The sequence below is a fragment of the Elephas maximus genome, chromosome 15 (assembly GCF_024166365.1).
Source record: "Elephas maximus indicus isolate mEleMax1 chromosome 15, mEleMax1 primary haplotype, whole genome shotgun sequence".
In the NCBI taxonomy this organism is placed as follows: domain Eukaryota; kingdom Metazoa; phylum Chordata; class Mammalia; order Proboscidea; family Elephantidae; genus Elephas; species Elephas maximus.
Window position 1 is genome coordinate 42,144,596 of NC_064833.1, and position 18,634 is coordinate 42,163,229.

The window sequence follows — 18,634 nt, forward strand, 5'->3', positions numbered from 1 at the left end:
GGGCTGGGTTTCCGACCCAGGCTTACCTGATTCCAAAGCCCATCCACCCTCTTTCTGTGACACCCTCTAGGCTGTGAAGACTAGGCCTAGAGGAGGTGGCAGAATATTCCTCCTTGAAGCAGATTCCCTCTAGCCTGGAATGGTTTGTTGTAACATCCCGCCTGGAGGAGACGGTTGTATAGAAACATCTGAAGCCCTTTTCTCCAAAGATTCCACACATAGGTCAAGACAGTAGCTGTTGCCAAGCAAAGACCAGTCTACACTGACTGGACCCATCCAAGTCAGTGCAGTGGGCACTGAGTGTGAGTAGAAAGCACCCAGCCTGGCCATCCAGCTCTCACCCAGTGCTGGGGGCCCTTCCTGCTCACTACGGCCTCCTCCCGTCGCTGCTGCCTCCAGATCTTCGTTGCTGCTGCTTCCAGATCTTCTTCAGATTGTCCATAGGTTTTCAGTGACTGAGTTCCCAACAGGCTTTACAAACTTGGCCCTCTATGTTCGGATTTCTTGTCTCAGTATATAATGAGGTTAGGACAACAGCTCAGAGGATTTTTAGGTGGATTACAAAAAATCCAAACAGAATGTTCTTGTGAAAGCTCATTAAAAACATAAAACAGGGAGAGATCATTTTTAGCACACAGGCTACAGGAACACATTTACTTGGTGCCACAAGCTGGAGTTTCTCTGCCAGCTCATTACACAGATGGGTGCCCCCACACCTCGGCGTTTACGTGGTGACTGATGGGAGGTATATTCCTTCCGAGGACTCAGATCAGAGCTCGGTAACCTAATTCCTGTTCCTCATATTAGAAGCAAAACTGCCTGGAAGGGTAAGTTTCTGGAATTGTTTATAAATATATGCGTCTATTAAGTCTGAAATGTTAACTGCTTATTTTTAAATGGTTTCTTAGCAAGAGGGAAATGCTTTCTTCACTGTTGTGCAAGCTATCAAAACAAGTCTGGCAGGGCCCTCCCCTGATCTTGTCATTTTCAGTTTAAGAGTTCTGGCAGACCTATTAACTCTATGAATTTTCATTGAGGAGAAAAATCTAATCTTAACAAGATGGCAATAACACTGCCACAATATTAATCTTAGATGGGACTGCATCCATCAGACGCAACGCTACAAAGCGGGTAGAACGAGGTCCTCTTCTTTGTGACCTCGGAAAAGTAAGACTGGCAGGCTCTTTACCCGGAAGGGCTAACCAAGCTAACTCTGAAACATGAGGAGCCAGGTTATCAGAGGGCAAGTGCTTCCGACTGAGCCTGGGTCAGGAATGTGTGCTTTGATGGTGATTATACCTACGTATTCTGAGACAGCACAGTCCCAACACTCGATTTTAGCCCACAGTACTCCTCACACGACATTTTGTACTCGTATTCAGCCCACTCCTGTAGACTTTAATGGCCAGACTGAAAAGAGAAACCTTGCCTCCTGGCCTTCAACATGCAAGGGGTTGTTTGCCTGGCACCAGAAAGCGGTGAACCAGGAAGGAGCAAGGCCGTTCTTTTGTTTTGGACTCAGGTCTGTGGAGAGGGGGAGACCAGCAGCAGCCCCCTCTTTGCGGATGTCTCCTTTCTGCATCTTACTAAAAAAGCACACATAATCTCCTGAATTTCTCTCCTCAGTTATTCACGGGCTGTAATAAAAAACTGACAACCTAGAACTTGGTTTCTTTTAGGCCCAAAGACTGAAGACCTGGGCTAGTCTTCCTGGCTGCACTAGTGTGCTAATATGGGGCCTTGTACCAAAAAGGACTTGCTAAGTTGAATTAAAATTCTAAGTTACAAAACTGCTAATATAACAGCTACTATTGGCTGGTATTAAGTGTCAAGCAAAATGCAAGGTACTTTACATACTTTCATCTTATCCTCTCAAAACCCCCCAAATCCATTTAACAGAGGAAACAGAGACTCAGAGAGGTTCAATAACTTTCCCAAGGCCTTAAAGCTGGCAGTGGTAGAATCTGGATTTAAATCCAGTTCTAACTGCAAAGGCCGTGTTCTTCACTTCTCACCATGTTGCTTCCCTAGTGTCGTGAAGCAGGTAGGGCACTACCCAAAGTACCTCACGTCTGCCCAGCCTCTTGCTCACCAGATTGAGGGTAAGGTCACAGGCCCTCTGCTTGTCGTCCTCACCTGCTCTGAAGAGAGCTCCAGCGGCATAGTGCATTGCCAGGGCATGGATGAGCTGCCTGGCTGTGGTGAAGATGGGCCCTCTTTCAAACACTGAGAAGGAGAGAGGAGTGTGGTCGGAGGCTATGTACAGCTTGAGAGAAGCGTGGATACTGACAAGGAGATTCACGGGCTGTATCACCAGCTTTCGTAACTTCACAGGATTCACCAAGGCCCTGGCGTGCTGCCTGACCTGCACAGGCAATACCTGTTTACCACCTGAGAGGACCTTGGGGTGACCAGCCAGCTTGCTGTTAGGAAGGTAGGTGTCAAACAAAGTTTTGACATAGTACACAAATGTATCTTCCACATACAACCTGGCAGGTTTCAATTCAAAACTGAACTCATTAATATCAAATATGAAGCTCTTGCCCTCAGTTAAGGTGATGCAAAGTTTGATAAAACAATTTTCCTTGTATTCTTCCAAATCTTTGCTGGATACGAGGAGACTCTGCATTTTGGAACACTGAGTAGGTTCTGATTTTTCTCCCTGGCAGAGCAAGACAGCAAAGTGGAAATTGGACTTGTTGTAAAGCTGGTTGTCCAACTGCAAGTCCCCACAGTAGACCTCCAGACAGTAAAGCTGAAAGAGTGCTGCTGGGGTCTCTTCCACAGGGAGGTGACCAGCCATGGGGACCATTTGGAGAAAAACATTGTCCAGTGTGAGTCGCAGAAGCTCAGACGATGCTTTGTGATGGGTGAGGTCATCAAACACTGCCAGGCTCAATTGAGTGATGAGCATTTTAAATGTAATAATCTTCTCCACAATTCTAGAGGATAAAGGGAAAAGAATATTATTATTCTCCTGCTTTTCTTTCCTTTTTTAAATGACAGTGCCTTATTAAATACCTCCTGGACATCAGATTCTCATAAGAAACAAATAAGAACTTAACTTTCAGTACATCCTGTCTGGACAGAGCCAGTAACATCCAGCAGTATTGGGAAATGTTCCCAATGAGACTACTACAAGTTCTTGTCATGTTTCTGTGTGTGTTTCCCTTATCAACACCAGATTTTTACTCCAAAACCCCTCTAGTTGTTGTGCACTAATTCTCTGTCATGATGATGACAAGGCAGAAAGGCATCATAAAGTAACTAAGCTTCTTAAATTGAAAAAGTGAACCGAGTAGACGAAAACTTACCGTGAACTCCTATCACAAAACCGCCCACCTACCAGCACCCAAGTCCGTGTGCTCTGCTCTCCCCACCATTTCTAGAGCGGAAAAACTGCCCCTGCTCCTGTGTCAGGTGAGCCCTTCTATCGTGGTCTAAGTCACTCTGCTCTTAGGACTCAGGGCATCACTCTAGCCATTCAGATGGCTCCTACCCTACATCATCCGTTTTTCCTTATTTACTGGATCATTACTCACAGTAATAAACATGGGGTTTTCCTATGTTAAAAAATTCCTTTTGTAACTCCAATTCTTCCTCTAGCTAGAACTCAGTTTTCTGATCCTCTACATGAAAACTCTGAAGCATTTTCTATACATATTGTCTCCTATTCCTCTCCTTCCAGTCTCTCCTAAACTTGCCCCAAGCAGGCTTTTGCCCTCACCAGTCTACCAAAACAACTCTTGTCAAGGTCACAAATGACTTCCATGTAGAAGTCCATGTGGAAAATCAAATGATGGATTTTCAATCTTTCACGTACCTAAACTATCAGTAGCATTTAACATTGTTGATAACCCCCTCCTCTTGGAAACTCTTTATATTGGCTTCCAGGATACCATTCTTTCTTTTCTTCTGTCTCTCTGGTCACTCATCGTCAGTCACCTAGGCAAATCCCTCCTCTTCTCCCAGACCTCCTAAAGCTAAGGTGCCCTCGGTCCTCTTCTCTTTCCTCTCTCCACTCACTCCCTTGGAGATGTCATTCAGCCTCATGCTTTGAAATATCAACTATATGTTGATGACTTCCAAAATTACCTATTTAATCCAGAATTCTTCCTCGAACTTCAGACTTGCATATCTAACTGCCTATACACATACTCACTTAGATGTCTAAAAGACATCTAAGCTTATATCTATAACCGAACTTTTACTCTTGTCCCTAAACCTACACACATTCGTTCCCATCTCAGCTGATGGCACCACGTCCTTCCAGTTGCTCAGACCAAAACTTTCGGAGTCATCCTTGATGCTTCGACTTTCAACCCTTATCCAATGTGTCAGGAAATACCATTGCTTTATCTTAAAAATATATCCAGAATCTGTTCATTTCTTATCACTTCCACCAATACCACCGCATCTCTAGTCTGAGTAAGTGTAATAGTCTCCTTGCTTCCACCTTTGTTACTCTACAGTCTACTACAACAGGGTAGCCAGATGGTCTTCTAAAAATTTAAGTCAGGTCATGTAACTTTTCTCCTCAAAGTGGTATTATTATATTTTAATTTAAATTACTTTTATGATTATAAAATAAATGCTTCTTGTAGAAAATGAAAATACTGAAAATAATCACTTATAATCCCACATCTATTAACAATTTTGATTGTTTCTTTTCCTTTCAGTCTTTTTTCTAGGCATGTTTTCTGTATGTGTGAGAGCATATGTTTATGCATGTGTGTGTGTATATGTGTATATATGATGCATAGCTACAATCATGCTGAATTATATATTTTGATTGCATTATTTTAGATTATATCATATGCATTTTTCTATCCATTAAAAATTCTATAAGACTTTTAAAAAATTTCCCATTTATCCATTCCCCTACTGATGGGCATTTGTACTTTGAATATTTTGCCATGATAATAAACAATGCAATGAACATCTCTCTGCGTATATCTCTATTGTTATTTCCTTAGTATCTAGTTTTAAAAGTAGAATTTTCAAGCTAAAGGGATTTTAAAGCTCTTAATACGTATTATTTAAACAGCTTTCCAGAAAATGGTGCCAATTTACACTTCCATCAGGACTGCATAAAATGGAACAACAGTGTTAATTTATTAAGTAAATAATATCATACTTACATTTGCATTTCTCTCATTACTTGTTATTTCCTCTTTCTAGAATTTTCTGTTCCTGTCTTTTGCCTCGTTTCTTTTTGGAGGAAGGGGGTATTCTTCCTATTAAATTGTATAAGCTCTTTTAAATTAAGGAATTAAGGATATTAACTTTTTGTCTGGTTTATGGTTTTGAAACCTGATGCCAACACTCAGGTCAAAGGGGTAGAATGTAACCCTAAGAAATGTATTTATTTTTTTATGTAGCTCTAACTACTAAGTCAAAGTTGTTATATGGATACAGAAATATTAACTTACATTTCATGCTTATGATTATAAAATATAATTCCAAGATATTTGTCTTAGTCTCTAAATCAGTTTTGTTGAACTTCTTACAGAAGAACTGGGAAGAGTATATTAGAAGATACTACATTGCTACCCATCGTAGGTATGATTTAATGCTAGTAACTATAGTTTTACTTATGGATTACACAGTAATTAGCCCAAAGCATTAATGTATATATATGTTTTTTTCTGGTTTTCAGAAACCAAACGCACTGCGGTCAAGTTAATTCTGACTTACAGTGACCCTACTGGATAGAGCAGAACTGCCCCATAGGGCGTCTAAGCCTGTAAATGTTTACGGAAGCAGATTGCCACATTTTTCTCCCAAGGAGCAGCTGGGTTTTAACTGCTGACATTTTGGTTAGCAATTGAGTACTTTAACCACTGTGCCACCAGGGCTCGCTGTAGGGTAGACAAAGAATGCTAAATAATAAGTTTAAACTTTATAACAGGAAAGCTTATTACACTGCTATTGGGAAAATAATTAAACCTACCTGTTGGTACTGGCTAAAATAGGTCCTGCTTTTCGTTCTGGGGCCAGTGTTATAAAGACTGTTCCACACTGATGGACAATGTCCACATATACATAGCCAAAACCGGTTAGGAACAAAACCTGCAAAAAGAATATTCAAAATCTGATTAAAAAGAAATAACAAACACTACTGAAATGGCTGACTTCAAATGTCTCAAGTTCTGATTCAATACCACAAACACTTCCTGGTTTTAGTTCTTTATATCCATGTGTACAAGCTATTCAGTTGACATGGAATGAAAAAAAAAACCTAAAAAATCAAATCCAGATTTTTCAATATCCAGCTGTAAGGTTCATAGGAAAAAAAAAAAAAAAAATGATGGATGATGGGGCACGACTGTCTTCATTCTCTGCTTTTTGAAATTGGCAAATAACTGTACGGGCTGGAGCCCAGCCACAGACCAGCTTTATGTGTGCATGCGAATCTCTGTGAGGGGCGGGGGGAGGAGGAGGAGGGAAACCCCAAAAACCTAGGACTTGAAATGCAATATGCAAAGTTTCAGGCTCTTGAGCACTGATTTTCTACCATGGGGGTATCCTTCCATGCCAGCCAGAGATATCAAAAACATATCTGAAAACCTACCAACAAGACACCTCATTAATCCCCCTAATGTCTCTCACATAACTTGTAACAAGAATGTTGGGTATGTTAATTTGCTTGAGTCAAAATTAATTTTCTACCACGAGAAGGTGGACCAAGACCTAAGAAAATAGTTCCATCTCAGGGGGCCAGATGCCAGGCCAGCAAGAACAGATGTCCTTTGAACGTTAAATACCCGTGATGCTTAAATGGATAAGCATTTTAGATCAAAACTATTTGAAAAACAACTTCAAGAACATCATGTTCACAGCCAGGGTTACCTGAGAGTAGGGTAAGAACTTCCGTATGCTTGGGAAAGTCAATTCTGAGGATTTGCAATATCACTGCAGTCCAAGCCTGGGCCGTTTATTATTGTTGTTTTTGTTGTTATGTGCTGTAGAGTTAGTTAGGACTCATAGCGACCCTATATACAGCAGAATGAAACAGTGCCCATTCCTTCGCCACCTTCATAATCATTGCTGTGTTTGAGCCCACTGTTGCAGCCACTGTGTTAATCCATTTTGTTGAAGGTCTGCCTCTTTTTGCTGAGCCTCTGCCTTACCAAATCATGATGTCTGTCATAGATTGAACTGTATTCCCCCAAAATGTGTGTCAACTTGGCTAGACCATGATTCCCAGTATCGTGTGGCTGTCCACCATTTTGTGATCTGATGTGATTTTCCTATTTGTTGTAAATCCTACATCTATGATGTTAATGAGGCAGGAATAGAGGCAGTTATGTTAATGAGGCAGGACTCAATCTACAAGATTGGGTTGTGTCTTAAGTCAATCTTTTTTGCGATATAAAAGAGAGAAGCGAGCAGAGAGACAGGGGGACCTCATACCACCAAGAAACAAGAGCCAGAATAGTATGTCCTTTGGGCCTGGGGTCCCTGCGCTGAGAAACTCCTAGACTGAGGAAGACTGATGATAAGGTCTTCTCCCAGAGCCGAAAGAGAGCGAAAGCCTTCCCCTCTATCTGACACCCTGAATTTGGACTTCTGGAGCCCTGAATTTGGATTACTAGCCTCCTAGACTGTGAGAGAATAAATTTCTCTTTGTTAAAGCCATCCACTTGTGGTATTTCTGTTATAGCAGCACTAGATAACTAAGACTGTGTCCTTCAGGGACTGGTCCCTCTTGATAACATGTCCAAAGTACATGAGATGAAGTCTTGCTATCTTTGCTTCTAAGGAGCATTCTGGCTCTATTTCTCCAAGACAAATTTGTTCATTCTTCTGGCAGTCCATGGTTTATTCAATATTCTTCACCAACACCACAACTCAAAGGCATCAGTTCTTTGGTTTTCCTTATTTATTGTCCAGCTTTTGCATGCATATGAGGCAACTTAAAATACCATGGCTTGGATCAGGGGCACCTCAGTCCTCAGAGTGACATCTTTGCTTTTTAACACTTTAAAGAGGTCTTTTGTAGCAGATTTGCCCAAGGTAATACATTGTTTGATTTCTTGACTGCTGCTTCCATGGGTGTTGATGGCATATCCAAGTAAAATGAAATCCTTGACAATTTCAGTATTTTCTCCATTTATCATGATGTTGCTTATTGGTCCAGTTGGGAGCATTGTTGTTTCCTTTGTGTCGAGGTGTAATCCATACTGAATGTTACAGTCTTTGATCTTCATCAATATGTGCTTCAAGTCCTCTTCACTTTCAGCAAGCCAGGTTGTGTCATCTGCATGTCACAGGTTGCTAATGAGTCCTCCTCCGATCCTGATGCCCTGTTCTTCTTCATATAGTCCAGCTTCTCGGATTATTTGCTCAGCATACAGACTGAATAAGTGTGGTGAAAGGATACAACCCTAACGCACACTTTTCACGATTTTAAACCACGTAGTATTTCCCTGTTGTGTTCGAATGAGTGCCTTTTGTTAGGACAGCAAATAAAAGGAGAAAGAAATTTCCTGACCAAAGGAATAAAAGTAGTTGGTTGCTTGACATATACTGAATGTATTTTAATTTTGACTAAATGAAGAAGTAATAGAGAGAATATACACAGAATTGTAAGAAACAGTCACAGACTCAAATTTAGAAGCAACCTCAATTATCACTGGGCTCCTTTCTTGTGAAGTGGTTCTTGCTTCAGAGATCCTGACCATCTTTAGCATCCAGGGCACCGGGATGTCATGTCTACCTCCTCCTCTTCTCCCTGCATCTAGCAGTCATCAGACCCTCCAGCTCTGCCATACACCTCCACTTGTGCCTTCTTTTTTATTCTATGATATTGTACTAGCTCAGGTCCTTATCTGCCAATCACCACTCCCTTTGCCTAGAATCCCATTTTCTCCATACAAGTCCTTTCAAAATTCTATGTATCTTTGCATATACAGCTCATGAAACTGTTCCCTAATTTTCCTATTTCCTTGTCTTGATACCTACTCCTGTAAACCAAAACCATTTTCATTGTATTTCTATTTGAACACAAATTTTATTGTTTGTATTATAGTTTATATACCTGACTCAGTCACTAGATTATAAATTTCTTGAGGGCAAGAGAAGAGTTAGTTTGTTGTATTTGTATTCTTCATGTATAGTTCTGCAAAAGTATCTGTTTCAAAAGACCTTCCGTCCTCAATTTTCCCTATTCATTCCAAGGTAAGAACTGAACTTGGCTATGATAAAATTTGGAATGCAGCCAGCTTAAAAACTGGCTTAGCGTACCAACCTAAAACACAATCGGTATTCTTTGAGAAACATTCACATTTATCAAAGCCATGGTTTCAGGGGATATGTAAAGTGGGTCATGTTGCTTTTTTACTGGGCTGATGGATATGAAATTATTTATGCATTAGTCACAAAGCTTTTTAAGGCTCTATGCTCCCATATATACCCTCTTCTCTCAATGACTGTCTGTAACTTCAGAACACAACCCAGGTTTTTAGCAGAGTGCTAAAAACCAGAACTACTACTCTTCCAAGGAGGCACTGGGATCAGAATAGGAAAATATTTATTGTTCTGCTCATTCTCAAAGTAGTCTTTAGGCATTATAAAATGAGGATGCTTATACTCTCTAAAATAATAAAGATAAGGCAAGCTGATGGTCCCTGCTAACTGTCCAGGGGACTTCTGAAAGCAAGCAAATTAACCTAAACCTTTCAGGTACTTCTGGCCAAAAAACCTGGACTCAGCACAGAAATTTTTGTTGGGAGTCCCTTTTACCACTGAGGTGGAAGGAACACAGACTTCAGTTCTTGGAGCCTACACCCATCTCTTTTCACATGGAGAGAGAGAGGCTCCTTACATCTCCAAGCCGCTTGTACAGTGGTAGCTCTAAGGAGTAGGGACCTAAATGTCAGAGAAATTAAGCACCGAAACCCAGTTCCCCCAAAAGTTTAAAATAAAATTCTGTTTTGTTCTGATGGCTCAATCATTTAGTCATTCAATTAATTATTTGAAAAACACTTAAAGTGTAGCTACAAAGAGTCAGTCACTGTATTAGGTACGGAGAAGATATAATCACACCCTCCGGTTGTTCACAGCCCAGCTTATTTTTAAAAAGTCAGGCAGACAAATACAGTTCCAGGGCTGTGGTGTATAAACTGTTTCCCCTCTGGAAGAATTAATCATTTTCTTTTTTTGGTCTCCATGTAAGCTCCGCAAGGGCAATAGTTTTGTGTCTGTTTTGCCCAGTACTTATAACCAGTACCTGGCACTCAGTAAGAATCAAGGCTGATGATCTGAATGGATGTCATTTAAATGTGGCTCCTGTCATAGAGACTTCTAGCGTCCACCCATTTCTAGTTCTCCTTTCCTTCTGGGCACAGAGGATTATGCTCACTATCCCCTTGCAGTTAGGTATGACCATGTGACTGACTGTGTACAATGGGCTGAAAGCAGAATTGACATGTATCATTTCTACTCTGTCTTAGCTGGTCGCTAACAATAACAACAGCTTCTGAGTCATCCATGGAAGCAGCAGTCAAGAAATGCAACAACTATTGCCTTGGGCAAATCTAGTGTCAAAGATCTCTTTAAAGTTTTAAAAAGCAAAGATGTCGTTTTGATGACTAAGGTGTGTTTGATCCAAGCCATGGTCTTTTCAGTCATCTCATATGCATGCAAAAGTAGGATAGTGAAAAAGGAGACAGAAGAACTGGTACGTTCAACCTGTAATGTTGGTGAAAAACACTGAATATACCGTGGACTGCCACAAGAATGAATAAATCGATCTTAGAAGAGCAGTCAGAACGTCCCTTAGAAGTGAGGATGGCACGACTTTAACTTGCTTACTTTGGATGCATCATCAGGAAAGGCCAATTGCTAGAAAAGGACATCATGTTTGGTAAACAAAACAAGAGAAACCCTCAACAAGATAGACTGACACAATAGCCGCAAGAATGGACTTAAACATACTAACGATTGTGAAGATGGCACAGCACTGGGCAACGTTTTTTCTGTTATACATGGGATCATCATTTAGTCAGAGCCAACTCACTAGGAACCAACAGTAACAACTTCTGAGTCAAAGCATAACAGAGCCAGCCTTCTTCCTCTGCTTCAGAGACTGAAAAAAAGGTGTGTTCTAGATCAATGGCAGGCCAAATCCGGTCTATTGCCTGTTATTGCACATAAAGTTTTATTGGAACATAGCTATGCTCATTTTTTATGTATTGTTTCTAATGAGTTGAGTAGTTGGGACAGAGACTGTATGGCTCACAAAGCCTAAAATATTTACTATCTAGATCTTTAAAAGTTTGCTGATCCCTCTTCTAAACAGTTGTGGTAGACTGTTAAACTAATGTCCCTCAGTGGAGCATATGTCTCAGTAACCACGCCCTTGTGTAGTCCCTTCCCGATCTTTCAAGAGAGAAGCCCAAGCTTCACAGCTAAACCCATCCCTCAGCCAACCCTCCAGTCAAATGCAGCCACATGAGTGATCCCAGGCTAACGCTGCAGAAAAATCACCCAACCAACCCTCAAAATTGTGAGAAGTAGTAAATCACTGGTGTTTTAAGATACTGGACACATAGTATGAGCAAGAAATAAACCCTAGGGTTACGACAGGCAGCATAACCTGGCCTATAGCAACAATACAGATATGGAAAATACAAGCAAGGTTATTTATAAAAAACTTAAAATATGAGGCACTGGCTTAACCGCCAGGCAGCAGAAGTTGATATCAAAAGCTGCAAAAATGGGTATCTATGTTATGAAGTGGCAAAATATTTAGTAAAACTGCTGTGTGAGATTACTTGGGAGGTAGATCATGAACCTCATAAATTTGTAGCTCTAGAAGATGAGGTTTGAAAACAAAACATTAACAGTGTGTGTTAGCTGCTGCCGGCTGCGTCTGGCAATGTATTATGAAGAGATGAACTTAGGAAAGAACTGGCCAGTTTGCAAACAAAAATGAAACGAAATAGATTCCAAAACATCAAGGCCTTGCAAAGTTGGAAATGCCAAATGATTTTAACCCCAAACAGTAAGAGATAAAATTTGGAAAGCCTTTGAACACAAAGACAGATTAATGCTAAGCCTTAAGACTGAGTATAGGCATCACACCCACTGTTAAAACTTCCTAATTATTAAGACGACTTAAGAAAAAGATTAGATAGAATGTATATGTTTCCCACAGAAGCTCTCTTAAATTCAGAAAGAGGTGAGGAAGCAAGATAGCAAAGAAATGTCCTAAAAAGGACCATGGATGCATTACTGGTACATGAAATTATCTGGAATCAAATTGATAAGAACAGTGCAGAGTTTTTGAGAAATTACTACTGCCCAATAAACTCATGCACCTAGACTAAAAGGGACGGTGATTATTTGAGACTCAATACAACTTCACATGTGGCCAAGAAAGATTTCCCAGAGGGTAACCCAGGGACCCGAAGAACAATGGTGATTGAGCTCCTCTACAAGGAGAAACAGGGTTCAAAGGGCATTCTTTACTTCCAGCACACCCATTGTTGCTGCTGAGTCAATTCTGACTCATAGCTACCCCATAGGACAGAGCAGAACTGCCCCATATTGTTTCCAAGGAGCACCTGGTGGATTCGAATTGCCAACCTTTTGGTTAGCAGCCATAGCTCTTAACCACTATGCTACCAGGGTTTTCCCACAATACGTGCCCAGAAAAACGCCAGAGCTTCTGTGGACGTGAGGCCTGACGTATGTCTCTCAATCTTTTCCTTTCCAAACTGGAGGGCTTATCACTGCCATCCTGTCCTGTATAAGGGTAGTGGGAGAGGAGCTGATAAATTCAGAGGTCTCCAAATCAAAAACAGTCACATCCAGTAGGGATGGGAAATCACTAACTAGATAGCAGACAAGTGTTAACTTTGATGAAGGGAAAGACAACACGCAATATAAGGGAAGTCAGCACACCTTGATCAAAGCGAAGCCATAGAAGCTTCCTAGACACATCCAAACACCTTGAGGGATCAAGTTATGGGACTGAAGGCTGGGGACCACAGTCTCAGGGAACATCTAAGTCAACTGGTATAACATAGTTCACAAAGAAGATGTTCTACATCCTACATTGGTCGTAGCATCTGGGATCTTAAAAGCTTGTGAGTGGCCACCAAAAATACATCTATTGGATCCAGCACGTTCAGAGCAAAGGAGAACGAAGAACACCAAAGACACAAGGAAAATCTTACTCCAAAGGACCAATGGATCACACGAACCGCAGCCTCCACCATCCTGAGCGCAGAAGAACTAGATGGTGCCTGGTTAGCACCACTGATGGCTTTGACAGGGATCACAATAGATGGTTCCAGACAAAGTGGGAGAAAAATGCAGAACAAAATTCAAACTTATGAGAAAGGACCAGACTTACGAGTCTGACAGAGCCTGGAAGAAGGCCTGAGACCATGGCCCCCGGACACCCTGTTAACTAACTCAGAACTGAAGCCACTCCCGAAGTCCACCTTTCAGTCAAAGATTAGACAGGCCTATAAAACGAACAATAACACACGTGAGGAATGTGCTTCTTAGTTCAATCAAGTATACGAAACCAAATGAGCAACACCTGCCCAAAAGCAAAGATGAGAAGGCAGGAAGAGACAGGAAACCCGGATGAATGGACACAGGGAACCTGGGATGTAAAGGCAAAGGGGGAGAATGCTGACACATTGTGGGGATTGCAACCAATGTCACAAAACAATTTGTGTATTAATTTTTGAATGAGAAACTATTTGCACTGTAAAATTTCACCTAAAACACACACAAGTCACATCCGGACCGAGTGAGTGTCACTCTGAAGTACTGGATTTCAAGTAGGATTTGGTGACTGGTTACACCCTTGGGGAGGAGATTTGTTTGTGCTGTGTGTTTGAAAAAGGATGAATTAAATGACTAAGAACCAAAGGGAAGTTTTTTTTTTTTTTAAGTTGTTTGCTACTGCAGAATAACCTAGCTGGTCCTGATCAACACTGTCCTTTAGTTGTTTCTTACTTTCTTCACATACCAGCAGTAGTGCTGGAATGTCTGGAAGGCCATAGGCAATATATAATTAGAGATGTGCTGCTGTACGTCAAAACATATTAGGGTGATAATTTGTGTTTTACTATTCGTATCTCTATTAGAGCACTTTGGTCAATAAGATTTTATCCTATATCTTTTGGGTATAAGAATACTATCCCAGGCTCAAGTCTTGTCTTCTACTTAGTACATTATCTTTTACTATATTACAAACCATTCAATACAGTTTGTGCTTTTCTATGTATCCAGTTATCTTTATTGAAATACTTACTATATTTATATCCAACAAAAAAAATTAAAAAAATTATATTGATTTAACTTTGCTAAGTTAATAAGTCACAAGATGACACATGACAATTATGGGTAGCATTCTTGAACATCTTTTTCTCTCTCTTTTTTTGTTGCTTTTTTCTGGTATAAGTGAAAGTCCAGGGATAATCAAGAGGAAGTTATAAAGTATCCCAGCACTGCAGCTAAGTTAAACTTAAATAATAGGCATCCCTGTTATTACGGTCCTTAAACTGCCTCCTCTCCAAATGTTCACTGAGTCCCTCTTCAGTTGGACTCCAATTCCCATTATATCTTGTTGGGCCTCCTCCCTGTTCCTTAGCTCTCTTTCTTCTACCAAACTAATTTTGTCCCCACCTCGAAATTCCATTTTTTTTATGTACGACAGTTTAGCCATGTCTTTTCTCACTGCTATCTTCCCACAGCCAAAATGGTTCATCCAAATGTTTTCCTTAAGACAATCTTCTCCTCTCAGAGGGATTCTGCCAACTACTCCTAAAAGTGATAATTTTCTTCCCTACTTCTGAATATTCAAGTTAAAGATAGTGTAATACTTATTAATGTGTGTTGGGAGTTGATATGTCTAAATCGATCTGAAGATAATCAGGCATTTTCTTTGTTCTGCTGACTTTTGGCTAAAAACGATTTCTCACATAAAATTTCACCCTCTTTTTCAGGAAGGAATAAATTTAAAATTTACTACTTCTAACCAGATTAAATAGTACTTAAAAGGATATCCTAAGAAGGAAAACAATGATACGGAAGAATTCAGTACTTAGTCTTTGAAGAGATGTAGAGATTTCCACATGTACTAAAGGATGAACCCTGAACTAAAGGGTAAGGCAATAAGATGTAGCTTGCCTGGTCTCAGGTAGTAGTCTTTATAAGTGGTCAGTGGATGGATAGCTTTCTCTGGGGGATACTTTGTGTTTTAGTATTTGGTGGTAGTTGTAGAGAAGACTGGAAGGTTGAGAGGCTGGCAACAGACCCTTTAAGGGACAACTGTCAAAATCTGAGAGACGGATGATGAACAAAGGCCTGAAGTAGGCCCTGGTGACAGAGAGGAGGGGAGATTGCAGAGACGTTTCTCAGGAATTTCTGATAGCACCTGGTGACTTACTGCATGTGCAAGGGAAGACAGAAAAAGGAAGGCAACATATGCAGTAGGAAGAAGATAGGCTTAGAAGCCAGAAAGCCCTGGACACAAATCCCAGATCCACTTGCCCTGTGCAAGTTAACCCCTCTGAGCTTCATGTAGCATCTGCCTTTCAGGGATGTGATTGAGACTGATGATAATATTTTTAGAGTGCCGGACATAAAACAGGCATTTAATATAAACTTATACCAATATTATTCAAGGTTTTCATACTGGGAACATAATGATGACATTAACTGAAGCAGGTCTGGGGAATGGGGAACAGTCACTCTGATTTCAGTCATGTTGAGTTTGAGGTACTTGTAGCTCATTCAGGTAGACTTGTCTGGTGGGTAGCTAGAAACACTGACTTGGAGCTGGGGAGAGGTACAGGGTCCAGAGCCTTCTGCGAATGACTGAGTGACAGATGGTAGCTAAAGCTATGAGATGAAACAGATCTTCCAGAAAGGAAAAGAAGGGAGATGAATTTCTAAGATGATCCAGGTAGAAAATGTTGGATAGGGATGAAAAGGAAATAGCAAATATCCTGGATGTAATTCTTCCCTCTGTATACTTACTAAAAAGCATTTTACGAAAATCCCTACTACCAAGTATCTTCAGAAGCAGTTGTGACTCGGCCAGAACAAACCGGTAAATACATAGGAGACTCCATATCAGGGCACCTGGCAGACACTCAGAAGTGGGCGCCAAGTTGCTGATACCTGCTCTGGCCTTTATACAACCATGAGTGAAGGGGAGCGACGTAAGCAAGAAGTCAAAATATCTGCTCTACACAGTTTATAAATCAGGTACTCACTTGGATTGACAATTTTTTTTCTACGTAAAAATTCTTGGACAGAGGCTAGGAATAGCTCTGAAAATGACCACATGCTGCTTTAAGCATCAGTGCTCGGGGTTACCTGTCTGATCTGCACAAAATGGACTGATTACACATTTGAGCCCTTATTCATCAAGGCACTTAACAAAGTATCTCATGATATTCTCGTAGACAAGATAAGAAAAATCTTACACAGCTTAAAAAGTGCTTTTAGGTGCATTTTCTTATTCAAGAATGTGGGCTAGGCATACAGCTTGGTGCGTTAGTGTCCGATTGAGCCCAGGCATTCGGGAAATGTCCAGTGATTCATTACAGCATGTAGACCTTAGACTTATCCTGTTCAACATTTTAATTAATGAGTTGGATAGACGTGTAGGATGCATGCTGACCACATCTATAGATGACATAAAGCTTACAGGGATACTTAATATGTTAGATGACAGAATCACAATTTTTTTAAAAGTGATTTCAACAGCTAGACTAGGCCAATAGCAACAAACCTTAATTTATTGGGGAATAAATGTAAAGTCCTGTCACTGGGTTCATAAAGTCAACTGTACAGCAAGTTGTATGATAAAGACTGGGGGATGTGGTTGACCACAGTTCAATAATAATAAACAGTCTCAACTCATTAATAAAAAGCTAACCCAATCTTCAACTTTATTAATGGAAGCATAGGGAGGTAATGGCTGGTTAGACCGCATTTGGAATACTATGTGAAACTTCGGCTGCCAGGTTTTTAAGAGGGAACATAACACATTACTGTGTTCAGACGAGAGTAACTGTGGTGATGGGTCTGGAAATTACATTTACTGGAGGAATGATTCAAGGAACCAGAAATGTTTGGCCTGGATAAGAGAACACTTAGAGAAGACGTTGAAGCTGCCTTCAAATAATTGTACTATTACCATAATGAAGGGAAGTATAGAATCTGTGATGCCCCAGAGGGCAAAGTTGAAGGAATTGATGTTACAGACGGATAATTTTCACCCTGATTGAAGAAGAAACTTTCTGTCGCAGCTGGAAAAAGCCATGACTATGACATTGGAAGTCATCTGAGTCTAGATGTCATAGAAGGGACCCTTGAACTAGGTAAACTGGAAAATTAGAAAACCTCTTCTAATAATCCGTGCTTTTATATACTTCAGGTAGCAGTATTTGTGGCCAGGACAAGACTCTACAGGACAGACAGGAAACAGTTCAGTGACCTCAGGTTGGTATAGGAGAAACAGAACAGGGCCAGACATTGGCAGGTTCAGATTCCAGCCTTATTTTTCTTAGCTATAAAACCACCTAGCTTATCATCCTTTAAGCCTTAATTTCTCATCAGTAAAATAAACATAAAAATTATTGCCAATTACCTTAGCAGAATTTTTGCATTGATCAAAGGCTCTATCTTAAGACGCGACCCCAGAAAACCCACGAAGACTTCACAATCAGAATTTTGTGGCCTACATGGTATTAGGTCCTTCCTTGGCCCCAAAAAATACTTCTTTGTGTGATCATAAAATTATTTCTCACATATTCCCCTCTTATTCCATTTTAAAATTATATAACATAACACTATTCTATTTTCAAAATTGAGAAAGTGGGCACATTTATGACTGCCAAAAGCTAAACAAGTATTTTTCCCATATGTAAGATGGGGATTTTATGGTGTTTTAATTTTGCTTGTTTAGGTCAGCTTTGAAATTCAGATCACGTCCCCCAGATCAAGGGCTGAGGGAAGGCTCCTGGAAGACAAACTTACTCCTACATAAGGGCTGCTTCCTTTTATCAGAGGACACAGCCGCTTCGCTCCCCAGTGATTTATATGCCCTGGTGTATTACTGAGGAGATGTCGGTGCGGGTCTGAAACAAATCTTCCTCCAGAGAGGAAGAAAGCCACGATCTGCAGGACATATGGCCCACAGCTCTTGAAAGATTAATGGGAACATGAGACTTTGCTGGGCCTTCCGACCACAAATGGTGAGGGTGCTAGAAAGAGCACCTCCTCTTATCTTTGAAGTACCCCTGACAACAAAGGTTAGAGGAAATTTAGAGTGAACGGGAATTCCCGTTATAAGGTTTGGCAGGTAGAATGCCTATTGCAAAGAATTCCTTAGACCTATATAAGCAAGATTTCAAAAAATCTTCAAACTGATGAAGGGGAGTTTAGGGGCCCATGAGAAGCTTGCAGTATTTATCTTGTAAATCAGTGAGACTAGTAACATCTCCTGAAGCTGCACAGACCCAGGAGATTTTCAATGTTCATCAAATGAGCGCTGCTAATGGAAATCACATCCGGATGGTTTGAGGCCACTACAAATGCAGCTCTCCAAAGTGAGCATGGACCCCTGGGCTGCTCAGCCATTCTTCACCAG

At 40.7% G+C, this 18,634-nt stretch overlaps 1 protein-coding gene across 8 annotated transcripts in view; it reads right to left on the minus strand.

Annotated features, from left to right (window-relative positions):
* Window positions 1–18,634, minus strand: part of VPS13B (vacuolar protein sorting 13 homolog B) — a 915,182-nt gene that overhangs the window by 19,331 nt on the left and 877,217 nt on the right. For all 8 annotated transcript variants that reach the window (XM_049854597.1, XM_049854595.1, XM_049854593.1 and 5 more), the window contains 2 exons: window positions 5,954–6,072; window positions 2,137–2,942 (listed from right to left, as the gene is read on the minus strand). In XM_049854597.1, coding sequence (XP_049710554.1) covers window positions 2,137–2,942; window positions 5,954–6,072 — 925 coding nt within the window. The remainder of the gene's footprint in view (window positions 1–2,136; window positions 2,943–5,953; window positions 6,073–18,634) is intronic.